We start from the raw sequence: 23,231 nt of genomic DNA on the forward strand, positions 1-23,231 counted from the left end.
TTATATGGTAACACTGACTAACAACCTTTTTGAGCCTCAGTGAAATTATCCATAAAGTGCCGTCACAATCCGGCTCGCTTTCAGATAGTGGTATGCAAAGCGCGGCTGCTAGCTCCCCAACATCCCACTATGCATGCCCCTATTTACAGACAGATTTGGATAACGTACCTAACAAAACATTTACCTGGTTGTGTAATTTTACACTTGAGTGGACAGATACTGCAGAGACCAAAGTAATACAACAAATTAAAAAGTCAGTTTTTCATAATAAAGTAATACCTTGATTGAAGATAGCACCCGTTTTTCAGAGATTTAAGTTATCAATTACAGTGATTGAGTAAAAGTAATTTAAGTGATTGTTACAGAACAAACAAAACCAGTAAATCAAGGTACCACTTCAGGGAAGGATGTAGGGAACAGGAAGATTGGTTTCATTTTTCACTGCCATGTGACTTATGTTAAGAACAAGCTTGAAGCTAAGAACTTGTTTTTGTGCTTATCTTCTACTCAACTTGGAAAAACTCATGACTCCACTTTATATTAACTAACTCACCGTGATGAATAGACCTGGTGAGGGTGTGATTAGAGAACAGGGAAGTGCACAGTGATTTGCTTGTTGACAGCCAGACCTCCACCCTTAGACCACTGCTAAAGATAACACTGATTATAAAAAGGAATGTGTGTTAATTTATGAGTATGTGTTGTTCTTGTATTTGCTTTGCGGTGGCCGAGGGAAGAGAACAAGGAAAAATGAGTTAAGAAAGAGAAGTGCTGAAAAAAAAGAAGAGAAGTCATGGTAGGAGGTCAGAATAAACACTATGGCTAGAAGCATTTTACGTTTTAAGAATAATCCTGATGATGTGTGGTGACACAAATAGTGTAACATTTGGCTAAGTGTAAAATTACATCTGAAATGTTATCTATGCTTGTACAAGCCTCCTACGTTAGGCGGTTTATTTAGCACAAATTTAGTTTTAGTCCGGAAAAGGCCCGACATTTTCAGAAATATCTTTTAATATTATTGGATTATTGTTTTGCTCATCAGATTGCTCAGGAACCGATTAGATCAAATCTGAAAAACTGCTGGTAAAACTGGAAATTTACAAGTGTTTGACGTTTGCCTTGAACATACCCTGTCCAAATAAAAAATAGTCACAATCATGTCACATTAAGTTTGACAAAAAAAATAAAATAAATTCCAATTCCTGGCCAAATCGTGTCCTCCACGCAAATGAAGCCCTAATTAATAACAATCATCCATCCATTCATGTATAAACTTGAAAAAATAAACACCATACCGCAACTAGATTCTTTGTTGAAATTACCCGCTGTAATTACCGTGTCTCGTGGTAGATACTAGACTAATATAGCACAGATATGACGTGGGTAAAACTGAATACGGTCGAGTTCAAAGACAAAATGCTGCAAAACATTTCAACATTGACCCACAATTAATTGAAGACTATGATATATTATTGTCCAGTAGCTGTTCTCTATTATTTATAAAATACGTATAAAAAATTATTGGAAAATATGTATGAATGAGGTATTTCAATTAATATTTATTTGTGGGGGGGAATTATGACTGTAACAGCATTCATAAGTGTTCCCTCAAGTAGATAACTAGTAAAATGTTAACAAATTGCTTTAAGAAACAGAGACAAAACGGAAAACGTGATTAAGTGTGATATTCTGGAACTCACACCTAAATAGAAGATGAAAAAACATGATTTCAACTATCATATTAGTTTAAAAAAACACCTCAGTCTTCATCCTCAGAGGAATTATTAACTTTGAGTGATTTTGGGTGCAATTCGGTAGAAATGTGCAGTACAGTGTCCACTCGAAGGAGGCTTTTGACACACTGCAGCACAGACAAAATGAGATGATATTTACAGGAAACAGATTCAAGTCCTGATAACAAATTCATACTTGGTTTAGTGACTCCTTGAGAACTTTTCTCACCATGATTTGCTCGGCTAATCTCTGGCTCACATAACACTCCATCAGTATGGAAAGGATTCCGATAAAAGCTGCAGACTCGTGATTGAATCTGTAAGAAACGTCTTGGATTGTTGGAGTGAATATGTCGGGCAAAATACAATAATGCGTCTGCCAAGAGCCGGTAAACAACAGGTATGTCTTTAGAACAGGCATGAGAGCGGCCATGTTGTAGGAGGGCGTGGTGTAAGAGAATCTCAAAAGTACCACCAGCGGGTATGACGCAGCCTGGCACAATAGAGGATGGATCTTTAACAGTTGCTCCCAGTGGCTCCCATGTTGTTCGCAGCATCCGGAAAACATCCTGAACGGCAGCTGCATATTGCTCCGTTTGCCCTTCGCCCAAGCCACAGATGATGATACTACAGGGTTTCTCTTCTCTGGTATCTGGAAAAGCCACGTGAACGTATCTGCGAAAGAGAAAAAAAAAAGTAGAATTGTGAGCATCAAACCACCTGAGAGCAGCATCAATATTGCATTCTCACCTATGGGCTCCCAGAAGAATTGGTCGACAAAATGCCAAAGAAGCAATATGTTCTGGTTGGATCCCCTGACAGTCTGAGACAGCAGAGACCCCGCTCAGGTGGAGGAAGAGCGCAAGTTCATCTTCGTCGACGCACTCCACGACGCACATCTCCGCCTGTGTCGCTAAAGTCAGGACAGCTTCAGACTGCTTGACGGCAGACAGCAGGATGGAGACTCCAAGTGTCTGAAGGGTGGCAAAAATCTGCTCCAGTGAGCTTTCCATCCAGGCGCTAAAGTGCATGATGCTCTTGCCGTGTGTTCCATTCCCGATCTCCAGCATGTCACTTGCGTCGAGCCATTTGGGTTGCAGGGATATGGTAAAAACCACCGCCTTGACTGGATGCTGGTGATTGCCATGGAAGTATGTCGCAAAGTCCCTGTGGATGACTTGTCCCTCAATCAAACGTGAACAACTAACAGGAAAGCCAGACGCCGATGTATGCAGAGCAGGGAAATTGTCATTTAGGAACTGGAGTGGCCAAGAACATAAATCTGATTTTGAGCTATTTGAGTTTACATCCACACTACCTTGAAAACTCCTGATCTTGTCTGATGCGGGACATTTGTTATTTTTACAGTTCCAGTTGCAGAGCAGTTTGAAAACGAGCTTTCCCATGAAGTCACAGTGGGCACATCCCAAACGAGTACGAAAGAAAGATGTCATCAACAGTTCAACGTGAATCTCATCTGAGTTCGATGCCGATTGCACGCTTGTGGTCAAATCCTCCGCTGACAGACGGAATCCATAAGGAGCCAATGCAACCGTAATCAGATCATCCAGCTTCTCCAACGCAAAAGCCAGCATTTGGTCAGCCAAGCGCCTGGCAGTGGCGGACTCGGCTGCTTCCCTTGAGTTATAGACGCGAGATACATTTGGCTCCTTAGAAGCTGCTGTGTAAATGGTGCGTAACAACGACGCCAAAAGAAGGATAAAGGATTTGGAGCCATCCCCTGTATTGCCGCTGTGCTTCCAGACGCACTCAACCATCATCCTATAATGAACGAGAAACAAATACAGGGTATTTGCAAAATGTCTTTACAATTTAAATTGCCATTCCCATGGCTAAATTGTTCACTTTATGTGGCTTCCCTGGAATTATTTCTATGGGGTTATATTAAAGATGCACATCGCGCACAGATACAGGACGTCAATGATTTGAAGCAAAAGATCACTGATGATGACATTGCCACAATTGACAAGGCTATGCAAAAGCGAACATGGCAAGAATCTTAATGATTTTAGTGCAACTAATGGTGCCATCTAAAGATGTATTAATGAGGCAACGCCGACCAATGTGTCTATTCATTTGGATTTTTAATACATCTGTTAATTTGTAAAGAAACTATTATTATTATTTTTAAAGACACATTAAATGCATTTGACCTTTTACACAAGTTCGAATGAACAGCTTTTCCACACCTTTTTTCCAGGTCACAGTTATGCATTTAAAACAGCACGAACACATAATAAATGCGGGGGGGATAACCCAATAATTTTCCACTATTGATAATATAATAATAATAATAATAATAATAATAACTAATATCACAGGCTGGACATTGAACACACACCTTAAATGCATTGTTGTCACAAAAGTATTTTCTATGTCACACTAGATGCTGGCTTAATCACGCACCTAATTATCTAACTACTAGAAGCTGAGTCATTCTAGTTACCTGGCGAGCGGGTTCTCAAGTCGTAGCACCGTGAGAATTTGTGTCCCGCTGCGGCTCAACATCGCATGACCGTTGTCTCGGGTGAAAAGCACCTGTCCTCCCTCGGGGCCAAAGGTGCGCAGGACCACAGCCTCCAGCGCGCACACTGTTTGCAGGACATGTTTCTGGTGGAGGTGCTGCACTGGTGGTGGCATTACAAATCACTAGAAAAGAAGAATGCCTGATGGTAATTTGTAAAATAAATATATTATGTTCGCACTTCTTAGCCTGGAAATATAAAATACAAAATGTAAATATTTTTGGCAAACGCAACAAAGGGAAGCACTGTGCTCACAAGGACAAAATTCTTTCTTCAGGGTTCTTATGATGAAGCTATTGTGTAGCTTTATGTTGTCCTCCCGAACATGTCATTTATACTTAATGTTAAAATGACGAAATACACTCAATGGACATTACATTAGGAACCCGTGCTACAAGCGCTAATCGTTAAAAAGCAGGGGTGGGCACACTCGGTCCTCAAGGGCTGGAGTCCTGCAGGTTTTGGATGTTTCCCTTCGCCAACACAGCTGATTCATGATCAGGTCATCAGCAAGCTCTGCATAAGCTTGGCAACGATCCTGTTGATTGGAATCATCTGCGTTTCAGCAGAGAAACATCCAAAACTTGCAGGACGCCGGCCCTTGAGGACCGAGTTTGCCCACTACTGTTATAAAGTATCACTCAACCAAATCTTTGCATCGACAGACTAGCATCTCCTAGCTATCTCATTGCTAAACTGACGACAAATAGCGATTCAGCCGTCTTATTTAGTTTCTTTGGCTGTCGTATCGAGTCAAAGAACCACACGCAGGCGATAATATTTAAGGAAATAATTAATAAACATATAACTCACCATTGCGGAATCCAAACAAGGACGCTTCCATTTGTATCCTGGAGACGGGTCTTCTTCTTTTGTAAATACGCATACGCAATGCCGATCAAAAGACGCTACTGCCGCGTAGCGTGTGGCGGTATGAATTGCAGTCAAATTAAGCTCTCTAGCAGGTCCTCAGTTTCCGGACATAGGCTACGACGTTACATTACATTTCACGTTAACGAACACATCTGTGGCTAGTGTTACTTGTTAGAGTTTGCTAGTGTTAGTCTGCACTGACTTACATACAAATTCTCTCTATTCATATATTTTATTAGTACATTTCTCGTAAAATATGTTCCATATTTGAAATAGGTATAATTTTATACGTAAACTCATCCACATTTGCAACAAGGACAAACTGATTTTGTATTAGCACATTTCTAGCAAATTATTTTCTGCATTTAAATTTCAAGCCTGAGTCTAAGTGTACATGTACACACTGTACATGTACACCTAGACTCATGCTTAAACTGTACATTGTACAGTATATGCATTTGGTCATATGAATACACAACTCTACAAATGTCTGTCTCATATTATAATAGCCTTTTTCTTTGCAGTGGAGTACATGTACAAAAGAATCTCCAGTGACGTCAGTTTTTATTCCTCGTTGACATTGTTGCCATATTCGCCTTGCAACTTTGGAAGGAATACCTCAATGTATTCCCAAGATTGCCCCAAAAAAAGCCTAGTCATGTTTTATGAAGCTGCAATGACCTTAACCTTTGTCAAAAATGATTGAATTCATCCTTGAATCCACTTTGTGTGCAACCTTCCGCCTCTCCCTCTCTCTCTGCCTCACCCTCCCGCCTGTACAGCATCTCTCGCACATTTCTGGTGTTTCAAGGTGAACGGGGCCTGGGTCCGGAACTTGATCTCTCTTTACTGCTGCAGAAACCACATCCTAAGTTTCTAAATCAGGCAGCTATTGTCTATACATAGACAATATCAGGGAGCTTATGTAGTGAGACACACGCACAAAAAACAAACATGCTCATATGCTTAATCTGAATGTTAATGCACACTATTGCTGAACGTTCAGTATGCTAACAAGCTTTTAAAAAGCAGTGTCACTCCACTGATGAATATTCACAAGCGGTCCAGTGAGTGTGACCAGTATGGATGAGACCGAGAAGAATAACCATACTCCCACTAGATTACTATTATAACACAATTTGAGATGCAACATGACTAAAGTTTACATTCAAAACTATCTTGTCCAGTTCCTCATTATTGCTCTTAAAACTTTCTGAATGGCGCAAAAACTCAAAGGACGTCATATTGACTCTCTCCCTTACCACATGCTTGTCCTCCGCCTGTCCTGTCCAGTTCTGTCATCCTCTCTCCTCATCCTCCTCTTCCTCTCTGTACTATATGTGGGGGGGTGAAAAAAGAGCACTTGTGAGTCCGGACATCACTGCTATTTGGACATTCGAGATATTGGTAGGTCTTTTTTTTTTTTTTACTCTCTTTGATGCTGAACACTTTCAAACAATTTACTCAAAAAATCTGACTTGTATTTAAAAACATTAGGAGGCATTATAGGCGTGAGAATACCATAAGACTATGCATGACTGGGTCTTGTTGTAGGAAATCCGGCTGGTTAGTAGGTTTACACAACGACATTCCTTAAAATACTTTTTTTTTTGTGTTTGTAGGGAAAAAATAGTTTATTTACTACTGTATTGTCAGCACTGTATTTTTGATGTAACATATTTGTAATTGTAATTGTGAGTATGAGGGTTTCATATATCAAAAATATATATTCAACATGATTCCTCAATCCTGAATATAAAAAAAAATAAGTTAAGTGTACTGTATTACTATATTAAATATGTACGGTATACACAATTGAGAAGTTCTGGCTCTGAATCTCAATTATGCATTTTCTCCCTGTGCTCGTGTTGTTTTTCTCCGGTTCCCCTTATGTAAAAAAACAAACAAAAAAACATGCATGTTAGGTTAAATGAAAACTCTAATATGTATAGGTGTGAATTTGAATGTAAATGGTTGTTTGTCTATGTGCCAATTTGTGTACGTGCTTTGTTTTGCAACTAGTACAAAGTGGAGCCTACTTTTCCACCAAATTCAGCTAAAATAGCTTGAAGCTCACTTGCAACACCTTTGTAGTAAAAAAGAAAGAACAATAATTCTACCGAATAAAAGTTGGTTGTCAAGGAAAACAGTGACCTTGGCGCATAGCTGTCACCTCTGGAGCAGCGGGCACACACGTCCTCACGCATGATGCTACCCTCTTCCCCTCCATGTCACAGCTCGGTCACTCGCAGTCAACATCCTGCTTTGCTGTTAGTGCTGAACAGCAGAAAAAGGAGCGTCATCTGACACCGACGGTCATATGAGAATATTATGGCGTCAATTGATCAGTTGCATTTAGCTGTTTTTTGTTTTTGTTTTTTTTTGGGGGGGGGGGGGGCTAGATACAAGACATGTATTAAGGCCCTACTGATTTGTAAAAAATATATATATATATTTAGGCCCAATAAGTCATAATAACTCATGTCTGTCAAGTTTAAATGAATTAAAAAATAATAATAATAATCGCCAAGTGTATAAAACGATTAAACAGGCAACTTTCCCTGAAGTGTCTCTGTTATGTGTACCCACACATGATAACAACCATATTTAATGGCTCTTTAGCTCATTAGCTTGCTAGCGCGTAAGTTTGCTCTCAAGTTACTGTATCTCGCGAGCAAATGTAATAAACAGTTACCGCTGCTTGAAGTGTCCCTGTTGTGTTGTCTTGCACGCAGTGAGTTGGACAGCCCTGATGCTGTTGCGTTGGTCCACGTGCCTGCTGCTGGTGGTTACTAGCTAGCTGAAATTATGGAGGGAAAAAAAAAAAAAGATTTGTGGAGATCGGGGTCAAGTTGTATTTTACAATTTTAAAAATGTGCAGATTTTCACAAGTTACTTCATGTTAAAGATTAAATAGCTCTTAATATAAAAAAGAAAAATGCACTGAGCTGTCACCAACATCTTTCAAATGCAATTATGCCATCTACTGGCAGAAAAATGACCTCAACACAAATCAATATCTCACTACACTCACAGTACATCTTTTTCATTCTAACTAAATTTTATGAATTATTATAAAATTACTGTATAAATGACCAAATTGATATTAGTTTAACATGTTTTTTCACTTTAATGTTAAGAGTATTAAACTAGGAAAAAAATGTATTGAACATTTTATTGTACATTTAGAACAGATATAAAATTTGCAATTAATCGTGAGTTAACTATTGAAGCCATGTGATTAATTACAATTAAAAAAAAATTATCGCCTGACACCCCTCCTTTCTATACTATGATGACGACTGGGATTGATGATCAGGGGCTTGGGCCAAGGTGGCAACCCAGCATGTGAAGAACAAAATAAGTACCTTTTATATAATATGACCCTTTACTGGTCATATTTGGAGGTCCTTGCTCTACTGAGTGTTATTATTCTCTTTAAACACTACATTCCCTTTATCGTTTCTCAGTCCTATGAGGAGTGCAACATGTCGGGAACCCAGCAAGCTGTTCCGATCATCCCGACGAAAGCCGCCCAATGGCCCAACGCCACCGAAAACCAAACACATCCTGCAGGCCAAAGTGCTCACAAGTTCATGAGTGAGCCTCACCAAACCCACAGTGAGTTCATGCAATACAGTACAGAGCCCAACTTACATTGTTGAGACATACATACTGTAGTTTGTATATGAATTTGTGTCAAATGTTTTGCAGAATCATCGTGGGTGGTGGCGGCCTTCTGTATTGTGAGCTTGTGTGTATTGCTTTCCTTCGGCGTGTGCGCATGGAAGAAATGTGTGAAAAAGGACAAGGACAAGAAAAAAGGAAAAGAGAAGAGCAAGGGAGGAGATATTGACACGGAAAATGATGGCCGGGACAAAGAGGTACACCTCCTGCAACCTTGTGCTTGTAATGTCTCAGGGTGCTGACATCTGGGCCCATGTCAAAAGTCTTACTTTTATGTACACATCAAGGGATGCATTGCACATCACTCATTTAGTTTTTCAATGGTGTCCGAACATGCGGATGCTTGAACCTGAGACACCTTACAGTAGTGACAGAAAAATTGCATAAAAAAAAAAAAACACGATTTGATATGTTTCTTTTTTTTTAGTTTAGGTGTGAGAGCAAAAATGAACTTTTTATTGCTTTATTTTATTTTTTATTTTATTTTATTTTTTATTTTTTTTCTCCAGAAAAAGAAAAAAGATTTGATATGGTTCTGTATCATGTTTGTTTCTTTTGGTACGCCGGAAATTTTCATGGGCCAGTTTTGAATGTTTACTTATTAAAACAACAACAAAACTAAGTATTCCGTCAATATTTAGTGCAAGTTGTTTTGTTTTTCACAAATATTGGGAAACCCTTTTTCCACTTTTAACCTAAACCAGCAGTGATGAATGGTCCCCTGTGCCACCTTTTGCATGAAAGTATCAAAATGATCTACACTGACGCCACGCTCTTCCCACATTAGATGCGATATACGCCAAAAAGCGTTGCAATGTAGCATATAGCCCGTTTGTCTGGGATACTTGCTTCCAATTTGGGCACATTTGGCCGGATCGGAATTTGTCAAACCACAATCCCTATAATTTGGATATGGTAGGTGAAGAGGAATCTAGAATTTTGTCCTCTTTGCGTGTTCCAAAAATGAAGATAGATTTAATGTAAGAAAAATACACCTTTGCAAAAATGATTTAATCAAAAACAGAGAATCTCTGGACAAATAACAGCCTCTATCATCACTTAAACATCGTGGGATTCAGAGCGTCAAATGTATTTCTTCCGCGTGCACAACGGTTTCTTATAGTTAAAAAGACCTCCTCTCTTTCATTTGTAGACAAAACATACTCTCTGGTACTTTTCCGTGAGCTTTGGCGAAAACAGAGTCAGATGTGAGTGTTCAAAACAGATTCTGTTCTCAAGGACCAAATGTGTTTTCGCACAAAGCGCTGAGAAGGAACTTTTTTAGACTAAATAGTATGACCCAGTTTAGGTCAGATTATACCGAAATCAACACCATCTGCTCTGCACAGGACACAAAACATTTTGACAAGGTTAATATAAAGAATTAAAATGTTAATAATGTGTAACAATGGTTAATAAAATAAAATGAAGTATTAAAAATGTTACAATATCTATCATAGGCTAGCCTACTGTATAATTAAAAAAAAGAACAATTGCAAAAAGGACAGCAGAAAATTTAAGGGAAAAAAAACATAGTAAAATAAGAAAATTACTTCAAATAAGCCAAATTAATCTGACAACAGAACAAGAACATTTTACTTCAATTTACCTCTAAGACTTTTAAAAATAAGAAAATAATACTAGAACCATATTAACAACAGTGGTCTTGAATTTAGTATTTTTAGATTAAAAACAAGTAATAACACACAACTATTCATTTACGCTTAAGCAGGGTGGTAACATGTCCCATTTTTATTGTCTTTGGTATGACCCAGCCAGGGATTGAACCCACAACCTCCCAGTCTGAGGGTTGACACTCTACCACTAGACCAACGAAACAAACCACTTGAGCTAGATTGCAATTTTGTCTGACTGTTTTCATACTTTCATACTTGATTATGCAAAATTTTAAAATTAGAAAATTAAATTTATGAAACCTTTGTTCAGGGCCTTTGATGTTGGTTAGTAGTCCACTTAAAATGTGGAAAATGTTGGTTGCAAGCCTCACAGTACTTCAAACTGGCTGTTAACACTCAATGCCAAGACTGCTTGATCAAATAAGATAATTAAATAATAACTATAATAAGCACAATGATCTTGTCTGACAATCTTATTTGAAGTAAAAATTAAAAAAAAAATTAAGAAATTATATCTTACTTAAGATTTCAGTTTTTGCAGTGAGAGCAGAAGTTTTATCCCAAATATGTTTCCCGGCCAATTAGAGTTGAGAGTCAACATGTGGCGTGTTCATTGTGTGTGTGTGTACAGCCACTAAAAGTCGAAAGCAAGAAGGAAACGGAGTTATCAGACATCCAGCCAAAGGAGGATGAGAAGTTGGGCAAACTACATTTCACCTTGGACTACAACTTCACTGATAATATGGTGAGATGTCTGCCAAAATCCCAAATGTCATCTGACAGCAATAACTTCCCTTAATATTTAATGTTCTGTGCTCTCACACCAGCTCGTAGTGGGCATCTTACAGGCCGCCGGGCTTCCTGCCATGGACGTGGGCGGAAGCTCGGACCCTTACGTTAAAGTCTATCTGCTACCGGACAAAAAGAAAAAGTTTGAAACCAAAGTTCACAGAAAGACTCTGGAACCCGACTTCAATGAGACGTTCACATTTAAGGTGATTTTCTTTTCTTCAATTTGTTTGTTTTTATATGCTGAGGAAGCAAACTGTATTTGTGTATTCGTGTGCGGCCATGCAGGTACCGTACACAGAGCTGGGGGGCAAAACGCTGGTGATGACCGTGTACGACTTTGACCGCTTCTCCAAGCACGACGCCATCGGGGTGGTGAAGATCCCCATGAGCGGCGTAGACTTCAGTCAATCGCTGCAGGAGTGGCGGGATCTGCAGAAGGCGGAAAAAGAGGAGGTGGGTGGGTATGTGTGTATTCAACACACATTTGGGCTGAAGTCAACGAGACCTTCACTTTAGGGATCATTTCCATTTTTGTATGCATTGGATCTTATTTAATTGCGTACTGTACTTGGCAGTGAGGAGTACATATTTTTTTCCTTAAGCATCAGTACCTCTCTTTCTGTGCATCAGAGTGAGCGGCTCGGAGACATTTGTTTATCCTTGAGGTATGTTCCGACAGCGGGGAAGCTGACTGTAGTGATTCTGGAGGCCAAAAACCTGAAGAAAATGGATGTGGGTGGATTATCGGGTGAGTCAACTCAAAAAGTATCTTCTCTAGTCACGAGAGATGTCACTTTCAACGGACATTTTAATGCTTGAGTTGAGGCCCGATCATTATTGATGCCCGCTGCTAAACGAACTGCACTCGGGGTGGGAATCTTTGAATGTCTCACGATTCGATTCGATTAAGATTTTTGGGTGTGCGATTCGATTCAGAATCGATTTCGATTTGCTTGACAATGATTTTTGCTTCAATTTATAGATGTTCAAGGAATCGTAATGATCTACTCCAGTCTGACTAATGCTAATTAGTGCTCTACTTGCGGCACTTTTATCACTCAAAAGAACGACTCCACGCTGAAAAAAAAAAAACTTTTATTGGAATAACTTGATCGTGAATTTTCCTTCTACTCTCTAATGTGGCTACAACTTAACAGTGTATCAGACGTGTGGAACCACACTGCCCCTAAGTGGCCAAATCGGGTACAAGATGAACAGCGCTCCCAACAAAGGCACACACAAACAAAGGGAAGACATAATTTAAATAAAATCAATTTTGGGGCATTTAAAACCGATTTTGAATCCTACTAAAAGAGGATCGCGATTCTTATGAGAATCGATTTTTGGGCACACCCTAAACTGCACCATTTATTTAATGTTCCCATTCTTCCCACCAGACCCTTATGTGAAGATCCACTTAATGCTGAATGGGAAAAGACTTAAGAAAAAGAAAACCACCATCAAGAAGAACACTTTGAATCCTTACTACAATGAGTCATTCAGTTTTGAAGTGTCGTGTGAACAAATAGAGGTAAACCACAGTATTACTTTCCATTGTATTAAACACAATATGGCAAGCCCATTAATATAATATTGAGAAACACCTAAAAGCAAAATGTGACCATACACAAACAAATTTACAACTGCATTCATTTTCCATTTTTTTGTGTATCAATCGACATTGCTAGAAGGTGCAGGTAGCAGTGACCGTGCTGGACTATGACAAGATTGGGAAAAACGACGCCATCGGGAAAGTACTGCTGGGCGGGAGCATCGCTGGAACCGAGCATCATCATTGGTCGGACATGCTCGCCAACCCGAGGCGGCCAATCGCGCAGTGGCACAGCCTTCAACCGGAGGACGACATCAATGCGCTGATTTCGAAAAAATGAACATCTGAGGGCCAGAATGGATGAACAGACTCTCCTCATGTTATCTCCTCAATAAGCTTTCCTTAGTCTATTTATCAAACATGGGCATTAAATGGATAAAGGGTGAAAATTAATTGACAGCATAGAATCAAGGTCGCTGGTCAAACTTTGTTTGACTCAAATTTTGAACTGGAAATAGAAATGATCGTTAAACATGTATGAAATGTACAGGAACCATTTGAAATTAATTTTTTTAATTAGACATTCTTAAAGAACTGTGTGAACTAGGGCTGGGCAATAAATCGAATTAATTCGATACATCGTCTTTTTAAAAATCGAATCGTTGAAAATTTGTTAAATCGTAAAATCGAGTTTTGTCTTCTGGATTATTAAAAGCTGCTGTTCTTATGTTCTGTTACATCCAACTATTTTTGTGAGTTGTAATTTTGCCCAATGTTGGATGGGTGGTTTACAAGACATGTTTACAGTAGCTACCAACTACTTAATTGTGGCATTTAAGTACAAACTATGAAGGTTATAAAACTAATTTAGAATCAGTATACATTATTGTTGTCTGAACATTTTGCACAGCAATTATTTTTGAATAAATGAAACCTTTAAATAAATGTTTCTTGGGTTTCTTGGAAATCGAGATTTTATTTTTTGGCCATATCGCCCAGCCCTAGTGTAAACTATATAAAACTAAAAGTACTCACCCTTTTCCTGTAGATATGCCTGAAGGGCATCTATCTCCCATTCTTGTAATGTATTGATGTCAATTAACTGATGCCGCATTAAACTGAACAGCCATCACAGAAGCTTTTGTCACACGTTTCCATTTTGCAAACAGCTGCACCCTTCTGTATAAAAACGCAAAAGCAAAACACTAGTGGATTTAGGGAAACCTTTAGAGGTAAAAATTTTCCAGGAAATGCAAGCATTTGAAACTTGGGGTTCCGCTGTATAGTATTAGATTTCTTAAGAACATCAAAGCTTTTAAAAATATTTACTCAACAATTTCCATTTGATATCAATATCCAATTATGATACACTTATTACATACACGGATACACAAAATCCTTCGTACGTGTCTTTTCTTCCACCTGCTCTATTCAACCACATACACAGTACATCTGCTTCTGGATATGATTATGACAAAACATGGGAGAGACAATTTTGCTTGATTAGCTGTTGAATATGCACACAGAAGTGATTATTATATCCAATTCCTATTTTTTTTTTATTTTGTTAATATGCATCACATTATTTTGAATGCAATAAAAGGAGCAAATTATAACTAATGTGCTGATTCGATTCTAATTAAATTTAGATTAGCATCATCAGGCCTTTGTTATAAAATAACGGAAAAGGATGGATGGATGGATGGATAGATAGATAGATTTTATTCATAAGTAGAAAAAGGTAAAGCAGCCAGTATTATTTAGACAGTAAAACTAAAGCAAGTAGACACATTACTTATTGTCATACACAACAGTAAACACTAAAGTTAATGTTTATTAGGCAAAGGTATTTAAAAATAAAAGGTAGAATTTAATGCTTGATTAATACTTGAAATGGGCGTTGACATGTTAATTGAAAGATAATTTATTACTACGTAAACAATACACTTTTAATATGAAGTTGAGTAGCTCGAGTAATGGCGGCGGTGATTGTGTCTTTCTGCTCTCCTATTCTCGTCACAACTCATCATTGAGGGTTTAAAAAAACACATTAAACGCTATCAATTTATTTCCGTTTGTTTTTCGAACGTGGAAGAACTTGAGAATGTTCTCGTGTCGTCGTCACCTGTTTAGTGGAAGTAGCTGTTGTCACCAGGTAAGCTAGTCTTCCCCTCCTACTTGCACCAGAACGTTCTTTCCTTTTCGGGGGGGTCAGCGTGGTCCAAATATCCTCCCGAGACCAGTGACACGCACCTGATTCTGAGATGAGCCTCAAGCGGTCATTGAGACGGATTGCTGTCATGTTGTTGTCTCTCTCCCACCTCCTCCTTTTTCTTCTTGTGGCGGGTAAGTGAGACAGCTCATCACAAACTTTCAATACCATTTTTTTCCCATACAAGATTTCCTCGGTTTACGATATCCGCAAAATGAAGGGTTTCGAGGTTATTAAACACTAAAATGGGCACAAGAAGGCACGCTAGCAGTTACCGCCGTACTTTTTTATTTTATTTTATTTTTTTATCACTACTTTTTACTACGTACGGTACTACTTAAATGTGATAGAGGCCATTTAAAAAACATAAATATAATACTTTCTATTTTCTTGTCGTTGCCTGGAATGCTTAGGAGCCCAGAATCGACCTTCAGGTTCAGAAGCAAGGCAACAAAGGTAAACAAATATTTTGTAGATTTTTTATTTTTTTTTTAAACCACAACATGGGCAGCACTGCAGCAGTGTGCAATAGAGGTTAGCACATCTGCCTCACAATCAGGATCTGGGTTTCCTTCTTTCTCTGCAGATAATTATCTGGGCTAATTGTATCACGGGTAAGTTGTCACACTGCAATTTTTTTTTCCACCAGAGGGCGCAACGAAAAAGTGTAATACAGTACTAGTTTTCTTTGTATAAATGGTCAGTGATTGTGTACTGTCTGAGAAGAGAATAGCACATTGTGAGATGAGATGAGTGCCAGTTAATTGTTTTGCACAACCCAAAGTAAAAATTTTCAACTTTATATATTTTGAAACAGGCGTCATACATTAACAAATTCTAGCAGCAAATAATTTGGACTCGTTAGAAGAGCGATTCAGGCATCTTGTCATGCCTCAGTCACTGCTCTGTTTTAAGATAACTTTCAACTAGAGCAAGTATTAGCCAACATAGTAGTTTGGGGCAACTTGTCTCAGTCATTTTGGGGTTTGTTGTCACATATGCAAAGAATGGGCCAATAAAAAATGCACCTTTGGCAGCTCTGTTTACGTAAGACAAATTGTTCTTCAGATGATGAGTCTGAAGAGTGAGGAAATTAGTTTGCCAGGTTTTGTTTCATTGTTTACAAAATGATTTTCCAGTTGTTGGAACTACAGTATGTCCACATGTTAGGACTGGTTTAAGTTTCATGATGAACCATCCAGCCATTAACCGAAATGCTTTATTTAAAAAATAAATTAAATAAATTCAATTTAATCTCAAATTTCCAATTTAAGGGAAGCAAAACAGGCATTTGAGGCTGAGAGCTATGACCTACATGCCAGCAGTTCCTAAGGACTCTAATATGTTTCATAATATTTTAGGTTAAAGTTTGCTCAATGGCTATGGTAAATGTTCAACATCAACGATAAACAATTTATCTGGTTGTAAGAACAAACAGACAAAAACAGGAGAACAAGGACAATTTTGTTCTTCTTTTATTAGTTGCAAAATCCAGTGTGACATCTTACCCCATACAGTATAGTGTGACAACTTACCCATTGGTGGGGCAACATGTCATATGTTCACTCCCTCTGTTTGATGGCTTATAACTCAAAAAGTATGAAAATGACATGAATGCAAGAAACATAAGACTTTGGTCTCTCATCTAGGATACATTTTGTTTATATATAATGTATTGATTCCAAGAAATATATAAAAGTATAAAAAGTGATACAACTAGCCCCGGTCTCCCCGACTCATCAAGATGGATGGATGGATGGCAAACCATACTACATATTGTGTTTGATATGAGTGAGTTTAATATTAGATTAGTTTGATATAGTTTAAATAATGGTCATTTTTCATTGAAACTGTATGAGATGTATTTTTGTTTCCTAATTTGTTATATTCAAAATACAATGTTTTTATTTCTACTGTACATTTCTCATTTTGGTTAATTTGTATGTTTTTACCTCTGAAACATCAGTAAAAACTCTCAGTGGCATGCACTGCAGTTCTACACTACTGTACCGTCAACGTCACACATCTAACAGTCAATTTGATCACCCATGGGATTTTAATTTGCATGGCACATTTTAGAAATAAGGCAAAGCATAAAAACAAGAATAGTGCACTTTAAATACAACTGTACAGCAAAATGTATTTTTAAGCGCTACATTCAAACAAGCATTATTGAAGGAGAGCACAAAATTAAAGATTTATAAGACTCGAGAATAGAAGTTACGCTGCAGAGTGAGTTTAAATTGGATTTACTAAAGGCAGAAGAAGATAGAAAGGTGTAAAAATTGATCTTTGCCTTTCAATGTTCAGTTCCAACTCGTGATAGAAAAAAAAGCAAATTTATTGATATTGATATTGGTGTTAAATACAAATATCAGTATAACGTGTTCAGTGAGTGAATATAAATATTGAAACCAACAGTCTTTCCAGCGTATGTGACAAACAGTATCCTTTGTATCTAGTAAAGACGAGTGTAAAGTGCGCTTAAATCCCTCTCGCCACTCCTTACCTCTAGTGTGTGTGTTTGTGTGTGCAGACGGGCTAATGCACTTCGAAGGAAACGGGATATCCTCTGGGATGAGGTTGGTACATTACACCGAAGAGAACCAGAGCAGGTCAGCGCGCCCACATCATGCGCAAAAAAAAAAAACACACTTAAATGGGGCACAAAGCTGTCTTTGTACACAACATGGCACACCTTTACACGCTGTCAGAGAGTCATTGTCAGTTTCAGACGCTGTCAAAAAAAATTCAATTTTATCATCATTTAAAGCAGGGGTGCTCAAGTTCGGTCCTCGAAAGCCAATATCCAGCCTGTTTTCCATGTTTCCCTCCTGCAGCACAGCTAAATCGAATTATCAGCTAATCAGCAAGCTTTGCAGAATCCTGATAACGATCCTGATCATGAATCAGGTGTGTTAGTGGAGAGAAACATGGAAAACAGGCTGCATAGGGGCTCTCGAGGACCGAACTTGAGCACCCCTGATTTAAACCAATGTTTCCCATAGATTGCATAGTGTGGTACTCCCTCTAGTGGTACATGAAGAATCACTCAATTAAATGTTCAAATTGTGCATTATTTTACAGTAGTTGATGCCATCTTTTGTTTTGGAAGAATTATTTAGGTGCAATTTTCATTACATTTATGTGTAATATGTTTTAATCGAATCATTGTGTGACGTTATGTGGAGCATTTTATTTTGTAAGCACAGTGTTAATGTTCAAGATGTGCATAGTGCTACAATGGTTTACGAAAACAAGACATTTAAGTGTTCTTTTTTTTTCTTTTTTTCTTTTCTTTTTTTTTTCTTTTTTCTTTCTAAGGAGAGCTCAGTATTGTTCATTCGATTTGACATCATCATTGCTCTCCTTTTTAAAAAAAGAGAAGTTTTTTTTAATTTTTTTAAATATATATACATATATATATCCATCCATCCATCCATTTTCTTGGCCGCTTTTCCTCACTAGGGTCGCGGGGGTGCTGGAGCCTATCCCAGCTGGCTTCGGGCAGTAGGCGGGGTACACCCTGAACTGGTTGCCAGCCAATCGCAGGGCACACAGAGACGAACAACCACACTCACATTCACACCTAGGGACAATTTGGAGAGTTCAATTAACCTGCCATGCATGTTTTTGGAATGTGGGAGGAAACCGGAGTACCCGGTGAAAACCCACGCAAGCACGGGGAGAACATGCAAACTCCACCCAGGAAGGCACATATATATATATATATATATATATATATATATATATATATATATATATATATATACATATATATATATATATATATATATATATATATACACACACACATATATATACTTTTTTTTTTGTATGTGCGTGTGTGTGCGAGCGTATGTGTATTCATCAGTTCACCTAAAGCCCATCAGAGTTTGTTTATTTTTCCAGTTAACAAGAATTGTTTTTTTAGCGATAGTAAGGGCTACAAGTGTAGATTGAAGTTGTTTATGTGGTAAGTCCGTTGTTGTTAGGTCACCTAGCAAACACAAGTTTGGAGATAAAGGTATCCTACAGTCCAAAATAGCGGAAAGTTTTTCTAAGACTTTAGTCCAGAAATACATAACCGGAGTACATAACCATAAAGCATGAACATAAGTGTCTGTAGTGTTTTGTAAACATTGGAGACAAATGTCGGACATTTAAGTGTTCTTTTTAGGAAGAATGCCTCTGCCTCATTTTATTGGCTGCCTAGTCCCACTTTGCTACTGTATTTTAATGTTGGTCAAATTAGTAATCTTGGGAAAGCAAATTATTTTTTGAGGTGGTACTTGTGGTGGTGTAAAAAGCCTGACAACAACTGATTCAAACCATTAACCAGACATACAGACCTCAGCATTCTGACGAGACTCTGTCCCGCACCGTGTTGCACAACTTTACAGCCAGAGACTCCTCGTCAGGTAAGCACTGCCAGTCTGAAAGCTCAAGGTGTTGATGACGATGATGTCACAGGAAGGAAACTGACTGTATGCTTTCTCCTCCAGAATATTGTAGCTGCCTCAATGGCGGCTGGTGTCAGGACGATGGGGTTTGTGACTGTACCCAGTTCCAGGCGCTGGGAGACCGCTGCCAGATTGGTCAGTAATGTATTAACACAAATGCCAAATTTGACACATTTTCAATCAAATATTTATTCAGGGTTGAATTATAACTCCACAAAATTGGATTGTTTTTATTTGACGTATCACCTTTAATCCAAAAGGCTTCTTCATTTGACTGCAGAAGCGGGAGTTAATTATGCTTGCATATTATTCTGCACACGTCATCCTCCCTGGTTGTCTTGCAAGTATTCATGAAAGATGTATGTACTACAAAATAATTAATTTCCGCGGATCCCTTGCTTTCTATCCCACTCGCACAGCAAGAGAATTGTCATAAAGACATTCTTAATCTGATTTAGCATCCACACACGTTGGAAAGAGATATGGGACCAAGCTGAAGCTTGCCAAAACCCAATTCGGTAAAGCTGATTATTTAGCTAGATAAGGCTAATAGCTCAAGCAGCTGAGCATGTGTAAATGCAATAATCACATATTGGATCAGCTCATTTGCAGAGAAATACTATCAGATGTAAAAAATTTGCCCTTTCCTAAGAATATAAGATGATTCACTTTATCCGCCATCAGACCCCCGTAAATGTCAGCATCGTCAGCTGCGGGGATTCAGTGAACTGTGAAGAGCCTCGGAGGGGCGGGAGGGAATCCTCCTTAAATGAACAATGTTGACATACAATGATAACATTGAGAAGGGTATCTTTTTTTAATTCATTGAATTTATGTCTCCTAAAATTGATCCCTCAGTACCCAACCAGGGTCAAGACAGAGACGGGATCTGCAGGTCCTGGGGTCAGCACCACTACGAGACCTTTGATGGGATCTACTTCTACTTTCCTGGGACGTGTTCCTACATCCTGGCACAGGATTGCCACTCTGCAACACCGCAGTATACTGTGTGGGTAAGAGAAAGCACATAGAACATAAAAAAAAAAAAAAGTCACATCACTAATTAAAATGCATTTTGACCTGAGTATTGAAGGAAATGTATACAGTATTAGATGTGCCTTTAACATAGACATACAGTATGATACATTTTCATTTACAATCTAAAACAATTTCCAGGTGTTATAATAAATGCCTTTGTCAAAATACACTAAGGATAAAAAAATATTGCACTATTAACCTCTCACCAATGTTAATCTGCGCACCCTCTAGTGTGGGGCCATCGGCGAGTACAGTATTCGTTACCATGACGACTGTGAGTAGCAACTTTTTAAGAGCAGTCTGAAAAAAAGGGAGTGTGTAATGCAAAGCAATTGCAAGCCCCCATAAAGATAGTGAAAACATGGATTGTATTGTCACTCATATAGTGGCAGAATTTAATGACCAAGCCACAAAATTATTTTTGTCAATTAGTGTGCAGATCCCTGTATGTGGTACATGCAGCTGACACGATGCAAAATTCAAAACGAAGGTAGCTCATAACAAATTTAATTGGTTGTGTAACTTCATATTCTCACTAGAGACACAACTACAGCATTTACATACAATTTAAAAAGTCCAATTACGTAATATGCATTGTGCAGTGTCCGATTAGGTGTATGTCAAGATTTGGGGTACTGATGGTTGGCTGAAGGGGACACTATCAATATGGCTGAGAATTTCGGCTCATTTCTGCGTTCCTCATTGACTGGTCCTTTTGGTGTGTGTTCAGGTACACAACAGCCGAGTGTGCGACGGGAGGGTGTATTCATGTCCAAGAGCTCTCAGCCTGCTTTTCCCAAATGAGGAAGAAATCCACATATCTGCATACCATGTCCACCAGGGCGGACGCAGGTATGTGATGTGCAGAGATAATCTTGTAGTAGGCTCATTAGCCTATTTTGTGGAGGATTTTTAAATGTAAAAAAAAGCCTGTCTTTGTGTAATGCCAGGCTCAGTCTGCCTCACACGGTAGGCGGTGTTTTTATCGAGCGTCTGGCCGATTACCTTCTGGTGAAGAGTGTTTTTGGCTTCTCCTTGGCCTGGGATGGAGGCACAGGGGTTTACCTGAAGATGAGTCAGGAGCACCGGGGTGCCCCCTGTGGCTTGTGTGGGAATTTCAACCACATAGCGAGTGATGACCTCACCACCGCCCGCGGTAGGCTGCTACCTCATTCTCTTAATTCTTTTGTAGACACAAATCTCTTTTCTTTTCTTCTCTTCTCAATTAAAATTAGGGCCTGAGTAACAGGTAGTACGAATGCTTCTTGGAATCGCTGTCTTAATTTTTCTTGTCTCAATGACTGACACAAAATTGGGTGGACTTGTCTATTACAATAGGAGGCACAGTAAAGTGTCAAAGACCCAATGCTCAAAATTAAACAGGAAGTCAGCTATTGTGGTTTGAATCAGCCATTTTGTGCGAATTTCAGGGCTTGTACTTTGGGCTTGTGTTGAACTACGTCCGTCCGTCCGTCCGTCCGTCTTCTTCCGCTTATCCGGGGTCGGGTCGCGGGGGCAGCAGCTTTAGGGGGAAGCCCAGACTTCCCTCTCCCCAGCCACTTCAGCCAGCTCCTCCGACGGGATCCCAAGGCGTTCCCAGGCCAGCCGAGAGACGTAGTCTCTCCAGCGTGTCCTGGGTCGTCCCCGGGGCCTCCCGCCGGTAGTGTTGAACTCCTATAAACAAATTCGCCCAAATGAATCCAACTCATATACTAGACAGAGGTGCGATGCAAAATTGACATTTAATTGGATCAAAGTTTGCTAAATATTTAGAACGTCTGGCATTTTGGTTTGAAACAGCCATTTTAGGGGAATTCCAGAACTTGTACTTTGACAAACTCATGCTAGCTCATTCACTGCCAGCCTAGTTACAATTAATCTTTCATTCATTTTTTTAAATTCATTTTTCATTTATTTCAGGCAACAACTACAATTAAACAAAACAGAAACAATTCATACTGTAGTTCCATTACATGAACAATATATGTGAAAAAAATGACGTCTATATCCGTTAATGGCAGTGAATGAGCTATAGGGCAGAGGTGAGCATCGAGGGCCGAAGTCCTGCAGGTTTTGCATGTTGCCCTTCTCCAACACAGCTGATATATGATCAGCTCATCAGGAAGCTCTGCATAAGCCTGATAACGATCCTGTTGATTGGAATCAGCTTGTGTTGGAAGCGAGAAACTTCCAAAACCTGCAGGACTCCGGCCCTCGAGGACCGAGATTGCCCACCTCTGCTATAGGGAATCCACTCAATTTTTTCCCAATGTGAATTTTTTTTTGAACAGTGTTATCCTAGATAGAGTAGATGAGTGGATGGATGACATCAAATTTGATGAATGTTAAAAGGATTCACCATGAAAATGGGAGAGCAATTCCCTTTTCATCACTTCCATTTCCATATCCACCGTATGTTATGAGTGTGTATTTTCAGGCATACAGACCAATGAGCCCGCCGTGTTCGCTAACAGCTGGGCGGTTGACCTGCCTCATGAAAGACCCTGCCCGTCAGTGGACCTCGACTTCAATGGACCATGTGACTCAGAATCAGATATGGACGTAAGAACCACTTTGACACATGGCACTTAAAGTCTTTATAGACTGATCACATTGTGTAATAGCTAACTACTCAAAGGGAGAGAGAAAGGCAACCTGTCCAGGGTGCACCCTGCCTCTAAGCCCAAAGTCTGAA

General features: G+C 39.0%; 3 protein-coding genes across 4 annotated transcripts in view; 2 read left to right on the forward strand and 1 right to left on the reverse strand.

Annotated features, from left to right (window-relative positions):
• On the reverse strand, positions 1-5,184 carry bbs10 (Bardet-Biedl syndrome 10). Its single transcript, XM_077568870.1, has 4 exons — positions 5,096-5,184; positions 4,204-4,406; positions 2,487-3,518; positions 1-2,411 (listed from the first exon to the last, which is right to left on the reverse strand). The coding sequence occupies exons 2-4, from the start codon at positions 4,395-4,397 to the stop codon at positions 1,763-1,765; spliced, it is 1,875 nt and encodes a 624-aa protein (XP_077424996.1). The 5' UTR covers positions 4,398-4,406; positions 5,096-5,184; the 3' UTR covers positions 1-1,762.
• A 1,272-nt stretch (positions 5,185-6,456) lies between these two features.
• Positions 6,457-13,856, forward strand: syt1b (synaptotagmin Ib). The gene is made up of 9 exons (XM_077568124.1): positions 6,457-6,562; positions 8,626-8,776; positions 8,870-9,039; positions 11,111-11,224; positions 11,307-11,474; positions 11,557-11,724; positions 11,902-12,019; positions 12,669-12,802; positions 12,960-13,856. Exons 1-9 carry the CDS (start codon positions 6,494-6,496, stop codon positions 13,161-13,163), a joined length of 1,296 nt encoding a protein of 431 aa, XP_077424250.1. The 5' UTR covers positions 6,457-6,493; the 3' UTR covers positions 13,164-13,856.
• A 1,199-nt stretch (positions 13,857-15,055) lies between these two features.
• otogl (otogelin-like) overlaps positions 15,056-23,231 on the forward strand; it is a 45,275-nt gene continuing 37,099 nt past the window's right edge. Inside the window, exons 1-9 of one of the 2 annotated variants that reach the window (XM_077568125.1) lie at positions 15,056-15,169; positions 15,449-15,491; positions 17,572-17,650; positions 19,378-19,456; positions 19,541-19,633; positions 20,357-20,511; positions 21,267-21,388; positions 21,487-21,692; positions 22,974-23,098. In XM_077568125.1, the coding sequence (XP_077424251.1) occupies positions 15,088-15,169; positions 15,449-15,491; positions 17,572-17,650; positions 19,378-19,456; positions 19,541-19,633; positions 20,357-20,511; positions 21,267-21,388; positions 21,487-21,692; positions 22,974-23,098 (984 nt within the window). In that variant the 5' untranslated portion in view covers positions 15,056-15,087. The remainder of the gene's footprint in view (positions 15,170-15,448; positions 15,492-17,571; positions 17,651-19,377; positions 19,457-19,540; positions 19,634-20,356; positions 20,512-21,266; positions 21,389-21,486; positions 21,693-22,973; positions 23,099-23,231) is intronic. The other variant, XM_077568126.1, reaches the window with a different exon arrangement.

Source organism: Vanacampus margaritifer, chromosome 6, assembly GCF_051991255.1.
Source record: "Vanacampus margaritifer isolate UIUO_Vmar chromosome 6, RoL_Vmar_1.0, whole genome shotgun sequence".
Taxonomy (NCBI): Eukaryota; Metazoa; Chordata; class Actinopteri; order Syngnathiformes; family Syngnathidae; genus Vanacampus; species Vanacampus margaritifer.

What these genes read in the sequence shown, in the direction of transcription:
- syt1b (XM_077568124.1), top strand. Translation starts at nt 6,494, where the DNA reads ATGTGGGGGGGTGAAAAAAGAGCACTTGTGAGTCCGGACATCACTGCT. An exon ending in TGAGCCTCACCAAACCCACA is followed by an intron (nt 8,777 to 8,869) that starts GTGAGTTCATGC and finishes AATGTTTTGCAG; the next exon opens with AATCATCGTGGGTGGTGGCG. An exon ending in GGATGTGGGTGGATTATCGG is followed by an intron (nt 12,020 to 12,668) that starts GTGAGTCAACTC and finishes TCTTCCCACCAG; the next exon opens with ACCCTTATGTGAAGATCCAC.
- bbs10 (XM_077568870.1), bottom strand. Translation starts at nt 4,397, where the DNA reads ATGCCACCACCAGTGCAGCACCTCCACCAGAAACATGTCCTGCAAACA. An exon ending in CTTGAGAACCCGCTCGCCAG is followed by an intron (nt 3,519 to 4,203) that starts GTAACTAGAATG and finishes CGTTCATTATAG; the next exon opens with GATGATGGTTGAGTGCGTCT. An exon ending in ATTCTTCTGGGAGCCCATAG is followed by an intron (nt 2,412 to 2,486) that starts GTGAGAATGCAA and finishes TCTCTTTCGCAG; the next exon opens with ATACGTTCACGTGGCTTTTC.